A 10911-nucleotide genomic window follows, 5' to 3' on the forward strand; every position below is an offset into this window, starting at 1 on the left:
AATCAAAGAAGAAACAAAGACCTTCCCCGATAAACAAAAATGAAGGGATTTCATTGCTAAGATACCAACCTTACAAAGAGAATCTTATACCCAGAAATTGCAGAAAGTAAAAGTTCCCTCAGAATAATACCAGAGAGAAATAGAAAAGGATCAAATACTATGAATTTGGCAAACCATCAAATCACAAAGACAAATAAGAGAGGAAGAAAAGAAACAAAGACCACAAATAGCTAGAAGAAAAGCAATGGTGCAAGCCCATACCTTCATCAATAACTCTGAATGTCAACAGTCCTAATTTATTAACTAAAAGGCAGAGCAGCTGAATAGATTGAAAAACAAGATCCAACGGCACACTGCCTGCAAGAAATTCACAGCTCCAGAAAGATACACAGGCAGAGAGCCTAAAGTAGAGGGATGAGAGTATCTTTTTAGGCAAATGGAACTTGAAAACCGGCAAGAGTGGCTATGCTTATCTCTGACAAAATAGAATTAATACAAGCAGAAAGGAGAGACAAACATGTTATGACACAATGACCAAGAGGTCCATTCATCAAGAAGACTCTATTATTAACCTATATTTACCCAATAGTGGTTGTTCAACTTAACAAAGCAAGCAGTGTTCAACCCAAAGTGGCACAGAACCTAATAAAATGATGCTGTACCATGCAACAGTCACCCCCAACAGTGGGTGGAGCATGCAAAAGTCAACAAATGCCCGAGCTGATGGCACAGGGGACCAAAGGATGTGTGTGCTGACAGGCATCGACTGGGCATTCCAATAGCTGCAGCATACACAGTCTTTTCTATGGCACCTTGAACTTTCTCTAGACCCTATCAGAGGCTACAAAACAAGTCCTAACAAGTTACAAAACCACTGAAACCACACCCTGTGTATTTTCTGGTCATAGTGGTGTCGGTCTGGAAGCAACAGCAAGCCAAACTTAGACATTCTTTTTTTTTTTTTTTTTTTTTTGTTTTTCGAGACAGGGTTTCTTTGTGTAGCTTTGCGCCTTTCCTGGAACTCACTTGGTAGACCAGGCTGGCCTCGAACTCACAGAGATCCGCCTGGCTCTGCCTCCCGAGTGCTGGGATTAAAGGCGTGCGCCACCACCGCCCGGCTAAACTTAGACATTCTAAAGTGCATGGAGACTGAGCTGCAGATTTTATTTTTATTTTGCTACATGGTAGCAAGTTTCCTTACAGCACCTTCATACATACTTAGCTTTGGTTGAGCCTCCTCCCTCCCCGCTCCCCTTCCCTTGCCCATGTAAACCATTCCACCCCCAGTATTGTCCACTTCCATGTTCATGTCCACATGTTCGGTTACCCCCACACTTCCTCTGAAAGCCTTACCACCACCCCCAGGTTCCCTTCCTAATTTCCTAAGCACCATACACATTCAGACCCACAGAAGTGCATATATATAAAAACAAAAAGCTAGAATTCATATATAAGAGAGAACAGGCAGTGTTTGTCTTTCTGAACCTGTGTGGCCTCACTTAATGTGATACTTTCCGGTTCCATCCATTTTCCTTCAGATTTTCATCATTTCATTTTTCTTTGTGACTGAGTATAATTCCATTACACGTATGTACTGCACTTCATTGTCTTTAGTTGATGGACACCTAGAATGAGTCCATTGCCTTCCTATTTTAAATAGAGCATCAATGAATGTAGATATAGCCAAACAATATGCTTCAGTTGGTGGGGTGGCTCAATGGGTAAAGGGGCTTCTGTGAGGCTCCAGCAGACTGAGTTTGAGCCCCAGATCCCACAGAGTGGCAGGAGAAAACTGACTCTTAAGAATTGTCCCCTAACCTCTACATGTACACCATGACACAAGCATTTTTACACACAGAGAGACACATTTTTTTTAAAGTAAGCATTCAGTTCCTGAGGAAACCAGAGGTTGTGGAAGCATAATATAACAGACAGAAACCCCTAGGGCACAACAGAAGTAGTACTGAGTGAGGTTCCTATCAGGAATGCCCACATCAGAAGATAGAAAGCCTAAAAATAAACAATCTAATGATGTACCCCAAGGTCTCACAAAGGCAAGAATGAAGCACATCCCAAAATGGTAGAGGGAAAGAATGCTAACCAGGGTGAAAATGAAGTCAAGTCCCGGGCACAAGGCAAAGAGTCTGTGAGACCAGACAAGCCAAAGGACAAGACTTACCTGCAAGAGCAGGTGAGGCAGGTGAGGGGAGGGGAGAGAATGAGAATTAAAAGAAACTAAGTTTAAGAATTTACTGGTATCAGGGGCACAGAGGCCCTTGCGCTCACAGACGCACACTAGGGGAACCTGGAATGCTAAGTACACAGGATTGTTTCTTCAAGGGAAGGAAACCTGTTTTCCACCCAGAGGGCTGGAGCAGGCATGCTCTCTAGCCTGGTGACAATCCGTGTGGCCAGAGACTTTCGGGCACCAGACCCTTCTCTAGACCTTTCTTGTAAATTTACTTTCTCGGTCAATCTATAGAACCCATCTTTATGGAGGGTGTCATATGTACTTCACAAAGAGTTTCGAAGTAGTCCTGCCTGATCTGTATTTATTTTACTTTGCTCCTCAAAGAGATTTGGTTATGATTTGCTGTGAACGTGGGATTGAGTTAATCATCACAAGAATAGTTTTCACCAGGTTACGCTGTGTTTAAATGTGCCTAAAATAAACAACATGGGGTCAGACTTCCAAAGCTTGAACCAACACCAGCTACTAGTCATGTTGTGCCCAACTGCCTTTTTGCCTCCCGTGGCATATCACTCTGCCACCCACGAAGGTCACAGAGACCCTTGCATACTGTCATGTTCAATCACAGGGCTGAGCAGGCAAGAGCAGCAGGTTAGCAGCAGGAAAGGCAGGTGAGCCGACTACTCCGTTCTGAAAAGCAGGAACCAGGATAAAGGCAACGAGATGTGCCCAGCCTCAGTGGCCTGCAGGACACAGAGGGCACAATGACCCAGCTTAATAGGATCCCTAGCAGGACAGAGAGGACAGAAATGAAGGAGTGGAAAAATACATGAAGAAAAACTAGAGAGATTCATAGCGGGACGGAGGTTCCCCAGGCTGCAGAGGAGCAGGTTAGCATTATACAGGGGCGGGATTTTTGTTTTTGTTTTTTTTACACAATGCAGGGACTGTGGGGCTGGATGGTCACGAGGGCTGCACACTGTGAGTGTGTGCAGTTCCATCTAAATGTGCCCTTTACAAATTCAGACAGTAAAGCTGAGGTATATTCTATTCCAATAGACAATAGTTGAAATATTTCCAGAAATAGCTGAAAACCTTCCTGAATGTGATGGGATTCCTGGAACCTCATGTCTAAGAAGTCCAATGAACTCCAGGAAGAAGAAAACCAGATGTCACCAAGGAGACACATGGATGCAGTTACCACAAGACAACTGAGGTAGTTAGAAGCTCACTTGTCCCCCGAACCCGAGGCCAGGAGGCAATGGGGTGGTGTGCTCAGAGGATGGGAAGGAAACTGCCAACTCAGAAGTCGACACTCAGCAAACTGTCCTTCACGTGCAGAGGAGAGCTGGTACCCGAGTCCCAAACTACTCAGGAAGCTGAGGCAGGAGGATTACAAGTTAAGAGGAATTATCTAAAAGAGCTGAGACCCCCTGAGTGCTCCGACATGGAATGCTTTCAGGGTACATGCAGGAGCCTAGGCTCAACCCTCAGTTACATAAAAGAAAAAAAAAAGGGAAGGGTAAATTAAGATGTCTGCCTAGTTAAGAGAGTCCATGGTTCAAAAACCTGCTTACAATAGTTGTTTTTTATTCATGACAGAAAGGACTCAACGTGGCATTCAAAGCTACAGGGAGAAAGAAGGTCTGTCTGTAACATTTGTCTACAACATCTGGTCTCTAGACTCCGTGGAGTCTGCCCCTGACACTTAAGTTCCTTCACTTCTTTGTTTGTTTGTTTTGTTTTTCGAGACAGGGTTTCTCTGTGTAGCTTTGCGCCTTTCCTGGAACTTGCTTTGGAGACCAGGCTGGCCTTGAACTCACAGAGATCCACCTGGCTCTGCCTCCTGAATGCTGGGATTAAAAGCGTGAGCCACCACCACCCAGCTTAAATTCCTTCATTTGTCACCAGCCACAGTCCAGGGTTCTCTTCCAGTCCATCATGTTTACATAATCTTGCAGCCATGACCCTGTTTCCATGTGTGATTTTAGTGTTTTAGAACTCCCTTTCCTTTAGTGGGATTAAGCCTTGGCCAGTGTGGGTCTCCATTGCCATGGTTCCCAAGGCTGTTTTTCACGGTCTCAGCATTTCCTGTGCGCTGCTGGCTCTGGGTTCCATTTGTACTTCCTTTTCCTGGTTCCTTGAGGTGTGAGTTTAGATGACTGAGTTTCCCTCTGGCATTGTTTTGGCCGCATCCCAGCTTGTGTTTGCTGTGTTTTCGTTTTCATCTGCTTCTCATACCTTCCAGCTTCTCCCCTGACTCCTTCACTATTTATGTGTGTCTTCTCTTTCGACAGATCGGTGAACTCTCCAGTTCTCTTTCTGTTTTGATATCTGTTTCTTTCCATCATGGTCAGGGATGATGCCTCCTATGATCTCAACTATTTCAAATTCACTGACACTCATTTGGCCCGAGCTGTGAGCTGACCTGCAGGATGGGGAGAAGCCATTGCTGCCTTGTGTGTTCTGTGTGACTGAGTGCCTTGCTCTCCGAGCCCTGTGTGTTGTGACGCATCCCTCACCTGCTCATCCTTTCATTTCTTGGTTTAAAATTACGACACTAACAATGGCTTGCTGACATTGCCAGCTGTCCTCTGTTGAGTTCTCCATCTATCTTGAGGTCTATATGATGACAACCGTGTGTTCTTGACAGATTGATCTCTGTGTTGATGTTTAATGTCACTCACTACCTCCTAACCAATTCTGACTCTGTGGCATGCCCGCACTGCTCGCTGCTCAAATCTCTATGGTTACTGTTTGCAGAGATCTCTTCCCCCATGCCTCTCCTTTTCATTCATCGGTGTCTCAGGATCAAAACTGTCTGAACTGACCTGGGCCAGTGGATGGGACCTGAGATGGTCACTAATTAAAAACCATCTGAGCGAAGAGAAGAGCCCAGGGCCGACAGCTTCAGAGATGAGTGGCAGCAAACTTAGAAGAGAATTATGACCTCTGCTGCTGCCGCTCCCCACCCACAAAACACAGTCAAACCCACCCCAGCGGCACCGGAAAGGACTGTGCAGCACACCTGGGTGTCACAAACGCAAAGTTGACTCGACAGAGACACCAAACAGTGCAGTGTCTCTCAGGGGACTGAGGAACGGCACAGCCGTCTCAATCATGCAGAGAAGACTCTCAGGAAAAGCCCTCACGCTTCCGTAGTAAAGAAATGTCTCGCACGCAAAACTTCCTCACGGCAATGCAGGACACCCACGAAGCCCCACCACTGACCCTTTCTAAGGTCAGGGACAAGGCAAGGTGTCCATTTCCATCGCTTCTACTCAACACTGCACTGGAGGTTATAGGCGAAGCCATTAGGCAAGAAAAACCACAATTACCAACAGTAAAGCCTTTGGGGTCAGAAGGTGCTGCCGGCGCCATGGTGGGTGGGTAGGTCAGCAGACTAAACGGAATCACCTGCTTGCTTCCTAAGGGCGGTACCAGGACAGGAAGTGAGGGCAGTGCTCTCTTCGACACGTCATGCTGGGACAGTCAAGGGTTCACACGCTGAAGAAAACACTACATTCTCATGCCACATCAAAAACAAACTCAAAATGGATCAAGAAGAAGAAAGCATAAATCTACTGACCGAAGACTCAGCTGTGGTGCCTGGGACAAGCCACAAAAGCACAAAGAACACAAGAGAAGAGAAATTAAACCACCGAAATTAAGAAAGCATTGGGAGCAGGGCATGGTGGTTCATGCCTTAATCTCAGCACTTGGGAGGCAGAGCCAGGCAGATCTCTGTGAGTTCGAGGCCAGCCTGGTCTATAAAGTGAGTTCTAGGACAGCCAGGGCTCTGTTATCCAGAGAAACCCTGTTGAAAAACCAAAAAAAAAAAAAATAAAATAAAATAAAATAAAAATTTTAAAATTAAAAAGCACTGGGCATCAAGAGACATTATTAGAGAATTCAATGACAACCCTCAAAACACAGACATTCCAGGAACCTGCTACCCAGAATCTATCAAGAATTCCATGGCAGGAGAGACAACCCAATCTAACAAAAGACCATCCAATTTTTTTTGGCATTTTAGAGACAGGGTTTCTTTGTGTAGCTTTGTGTCTTTCCTGGATCTCGCCCTGTAGACCAGGCTGGCCTCGAACTCACAGAGATCCACCTGCCTCTGCCTCCCGAGTGCTGGGATTAGAGGCGTATGCCACCACCGCCCGGCCAATTTTTTTTTTTTAAAGACAATGCAATGTTAAGACTATGCATAGGTCTTTAGTGGCCCCTTCCCTAAAGAATATGTGTGTGTGTGAGTGTGTGTGTACATACATACACACACACACACACACACACACACACACACACACACACACACACACACACACACAGTGGTGGGTACTTGGAGCCCAGTGCCAGGTCATTAGACATGAACTAGAAAGTCTGGCAAGCAGGGAGCCAGTGCACACCCTGGTCAACTGTGACTAAACACACACATAACAGGGTCTGAGAAGGCTGAGGAGAAAGGCAGCGCTGTGCGCTGTTGGGGGATACAGACTGGAAACAGCCCAGCGGTCTCGCCAAGGCTAAACACAGAATCACATGACTGAGCTGTTCTGCCCAGAGGTCTCTGCCAAGGAGTTGGTGAAATGTTCAAACATCATGAGTGCAAGAATATTCATAGCCAATCGGCTCACAGTAGCACAAAGGTAAAGACAGACCGAGAGCCCATCATCCATTGACAAGAGAGAAGTGAAGTGTGGTGTAGCCACATAAAAGAATGTTCTTCAGCCATGAAGAAAGAGTGGATTCCTGACTCAGCTGTGACTGGATAAATATGGAAGTGGGATGTTCAATGGCTCAGACAAGACACCAGCCAGGATACCGCCATGGCTCCCCGAGGCTTTGAAGGTTTTGAAGCCTGATGACTCGGATTTTCAAAAACGTGTATCTAGCTCTATCTTCTGATCTGGTCCTCTTCAGCTGCCTGTCTAAGGGACAGTATCTGGCCTCTGGACCTCCAGAGAGAGGCTGAGGGTGAGGCTGGGGAATGGAGGAGAGTGAGGTCCGAAAGGCTCCATGCAAAGCCTTTCCAAACTAGGTCCAAGGAGAGGCTGGGAGTCCTCAGCTGAGACCAGGTGAAACTTCCGGTCACTGGCAGAGGCCCAGGGGTCTCAGTGAGCCGTGGCTATCACAATACTATAACACATCTCTGGGCTCTGACGCTGAGACCCGGCACACGTGCAGGTGTGTGTAGAAGTCCATGGGACAGAGCTTGTGCGAGAAGCCGCACCATGCATCTGAGTAAGGAAGTCCACACTGTGTGGCATACACGCTCCTCTCTGCACAGCCAGGCCTTTGAATTGCTGAATTCTGCTCCCATGTTACTGTGCATGCGCCTCCATCCAATGCTTTCTGGGGCCCAAGAACCCGGGACACCTAGCGAGTGCCCACTGTGCCCAGGCATCTGACAATATGGAGGACACTGGGGAGCAGAGGCTATGGGTGGGATGCTCTGGCCACAGTGCTGGTCTCAGACGCAGGAGAGACAACTCTGATGGGCTCATCACCTCTTGCTCCCAGCCACAGGCAGGCTGGACCGCCCTCTGAGGACAAGGCTGGAGGATACAATAGTCTTGGTGCTCAACACCATCACCAGGTAGCCTGGCAGGTGGCCACCAGGGAGAGGGCAGAGGGTCAGCCCAGGAAGGCCATACTTCCCTCTAAATATGCCTATTCTTAGGGCAATCAGCCCAACAGGAGTTTATGACTCCACGGAGCACCCTCCAGACTGAACAACAAGGAAGAGGAAGGGCCCAGAGCCTCCTGCAGCAAAACACGCCTGGGGGATAAAAGCCCAGAGCCCAGAGCACCTCACACACACACACACTCAACACTCACACAGTCACTCAACACACTCCCAGCTCCCAGCTCCCAGCTCCCAGCCAACCCTGCCATGGCCGCCTCCACCATGTCTGTCTGCTCCGATGCTTGTACCAACTCCTCCTGGCAGGTGGACGACTGCCCAGAGAGCTGCTGTGAGCCTACCTGTTGTGCCCCCAGCTGCTGCCAGTCCAGCTGCTGCCAGCCCAGCTGTTGCCAGCCCAGCTGCTGCCTGTCCAGCTGTTGTGCCCCAGCCCCCTGCCTGACCCTCATCTGTACCCCAGTGAGCTGTGTGTCCAGCCCCTGCTGCCAATCTCCCTGTACCAGCTGCTGCTCACCCTCATGCTGCCAACAGTCTAGCTGCCAGCAAGCTTGCTGTACCTGCTCCCCCTGCCAGGCGTCTTGCTGTGTGCCAGTTTGCTGCAAGCCTGTCTGCTGTGTGCCAGTCTGCTGTGGATCCCCCTCATGCTGCCAGCAGTCTAGCTGTGAGCCCTCTTGCTGCACCTGCTCTCCCTGCCAGCCGCCCTGCTGTGAACCCACATGCTGTGAGCCTTTGTGTTGTGAACCTGTCTGCTGCACACCTGTCTGCTCTGGATCATCATGCTGCCAGCCATCCTGCTGTGTGCCTGTCTGCTGCAAGCCTGTCTGCTGCACACCCATCTGCTCTGGATCCTCCTCATGCTGCCAGCAGTCTAGCTGCCAGCCCTCATGCTGCCAGCCATCCTGTTGTGTGCCTGTCTGCTGCAAGCCTGTCTGCTGCAAGCCCTGCTCCAGCATTTCCTTGCTCTGCCGCCCTGTGTGCAGACCTGCCTGCTGTGTGCCCACCTCCTCCTGCTGTGCCTCCTCCTGCCAGCCCAGCTGCTGCAAGCCCTGCTCCAGCATTTCCCTGCTCTGCCGCCCTGTGTGCAGACCTGCCTGCTGTGTGCCCACCTCCTCTTGCTGTGCCTCCTCCTGCCAGCCCAGCTGCTGCAAGTCTTGCTCCAGCGTGTCCATGCTCTGCCACCCAGCCTGCTCCAGACAAGTCAGCTGTAGCCTCTCTTCTGGCCAGAAGTCTAGCTGCTGACCCCAAATGCTCCTCTGGGGTACTGTCCAGCACAGGCTGCTCTGCACTACTCTAACCATTCCCAGCCTTGACCCCAGAAGATTAGCCATGGCCATCCAGAAGGTGGTTGGCTCCTGAGTCCTTCCCTGAGGCTGCCTGAATGGAGCCCCACTGCCTCCTTAGGCCCTAAGTCATGAGATTAGTCCCAACTCCAGCAGTCTTAGCCTTACCTGGGCTCTCACTGCATATATCCTGATAAGCCTGACTTTGGGGCCTTCGAAGATAGTTCAGTGGTTAAGAGCACTTACGCTCTTGCAAAGGACCCGAGTCCTGTTCCCAGTGCACAGCAGGTGACTGACAACTGCCTGTAGGTTGTCATTCCTTTTCCAGGGCATTTGCTGCCCTCCTCTGGCCTCTCTGGAAACCTGCACTCATCTGTACACACACACACACACACACACACACACACACACACACTTAAAAAAATAAATCTTTCAACTTGCCGCTGTCTCCTACCGACCTGTGTCTTGTGTGTGGTGTGGGGTGGATGGGCATGAAGGACCAGGCTTCATGCAGCAAGTGGGACCTACCTCAAGGGTACACGATGACTCTCAGAGTAGCTCCATGGTATCTGAGGTTAGGAATGTGGGGGAAAAAGACTACCTGGTAGCCATGGACCCCTGAGCCATACCTGTTCTTCCCAGCCCCACAGCTGCTCTTGAGTATGACCCTCCTATCGGAAGCCACATCCCCAGCCTCCTCTGGGGAGACCAGCCCTTTATGGCAGTTGCTCATTCTGCCTCTAGCTTTCCCTGTAACTCTACCCTCCCCAGGATCCACATCTCAACCAGGGCTCCAGCTCCAGCCAGGATTCTGAAGCCCCAAGAATGCCAGCCTCCTGCAGTCTTCTGGGTGCCCCCTGCCAATCAACCCAGCCCTCCTGGATTCTAACACATTTCCTTCAGCCCTGCTGCCCTGCAGCCCTTCCAAGCAGCTGCTCCACACAGTGTGGAACTGATGGCCCTCCTTGCTGCTTGGCATGCCAGACCCAACATTTCACCCTGCCCAAGCACAGGGACCTCATGAGTGGATGCTGGGTAGAGTGTGATGATTAATACCACCAACTTGACAAGATCTAGAGTCACCTTGGGAACGATCTGTCAGCATATGTGGTGTCCCCTCCTCAGGCCAGAAGTCCAGCTGCTGATCCCCAGTCCTTATCAGGGATACTGTCCCCCACAGCCTGCTTCTCTACTATTCTAGTTTTTCCTGCCTTCTAGCCTTGACCACAGAGGACTAGCCATTGGCCTCCAAAGGCTCATGTGTCTGAATGCTCAGTTCCCTAAGTGGTGGAACTGTTTGGGAAGGATTAGGAGGTGTGGCCATGTTGGAGGAGGTGTGGCCATGTTGGAGGAGGTGTGGCCATGTTGGAGGAGGTGTGGCCATGTTGGAGGAGGTGTGGCCATGTTGGAGGAGGTGTGGCCATGTGGGGGAGGTGTGGCCATGTTGGAGGAGGTATGTCACCGTGGGTGGACTTTGAGGTTTCAAAAGTCCAAGTCAGGCCCAATTTGGTGGAGTGAGATGCAAGCTCTCAGCTCTTGTTCTAGTGCCATGCCTGCCTGCCTGCTGCTTTCCTCCCAGTCATGATGCTCATGGACTCACCCTCTGAAACTGTAAGCAAGCCCCCCATAAAATGCTTTCTTTTATAAGTTGCCTTGGTCATGGTGTTTCTTCACAGCATAGAACAGTGACTAAGATAGCATGTCTGTGAGGGGGTTTCTAGATTGGTTTGACTGAGCTGGGACTACTCACCCTAAATGTGAGTAGCACCGTGGTCCTGGTCTCCCTC

General features: G+C 49.6%; 1 protein-coding gene across 4 annotated transcripts; it reads left to right on the forward strand.

The window, feature by feature from the left end:
* Positions 1–8093: 8093 nt before the first annotated feature.
* Positions 8094–9083, forward strand: LOC102922502 (uncharacterized). Of its 4 annotated transcripts, XM_076558530.1 has the most exons (4): positions 8094–8209; positions 8261–8521; positions 8612–8887; positions 8984–9083. In XM_076558530.1, exons 1-4 carry the CDS (start codon positions 8094–8096, stop codon positions 9081–9083), a joined length of 753 nt encoding a protein of 250 aa, XP_076414645.1. The 4 variants fall into 4 exon arrangements, with proteins under 4 accessions (XP_076414645.1, XP_076414643.1, XP_076414642.1 ...); XM_076558528.1 differs by having other exon boundaries at positions 8094–8509; positions 8615–8771; positions 8889–9083; XM_076558527.1 differs by having other exon boundaries at positions 8612–9083.
* Positions 9084–10911: the final 1828 nt, after the last annotated feature.

Source organism: Peromyscus maniculatus, chromosome 21 (genome assembly GCF_049852395.1).
Source record: "Peromyscus maniculatus bairdii isolate BWxNUB_F1_BW_parent chromosome 21, HU_Pman_BW_mat_3.1, whole genome shotgun sequence".
Lineage (NCBI taxonomy): Eukaryota > Metazoa > Chordata > Mammalia > Rodentia > Cricetidae > Peromyscus > Peromyscus maniculatus.

Bases quoted from the DNA above. Each gene is read 5' to 3' on its own strand.
- LOC102922502 (XM_076558526.1), top strand. From the start codon at position 8,094: ATGGCCGCCTCCACCATGTCTGTCTGCTCCGATGCTTGTACCAACTCC. The intron at 8,522-8,611 runs CACCTGCTCTCC...ACCTGTCTGCTC, and splicing joins AGCTGTGAGCCCTCTTGCTG to TGGATCATCATGCTGCCAGC.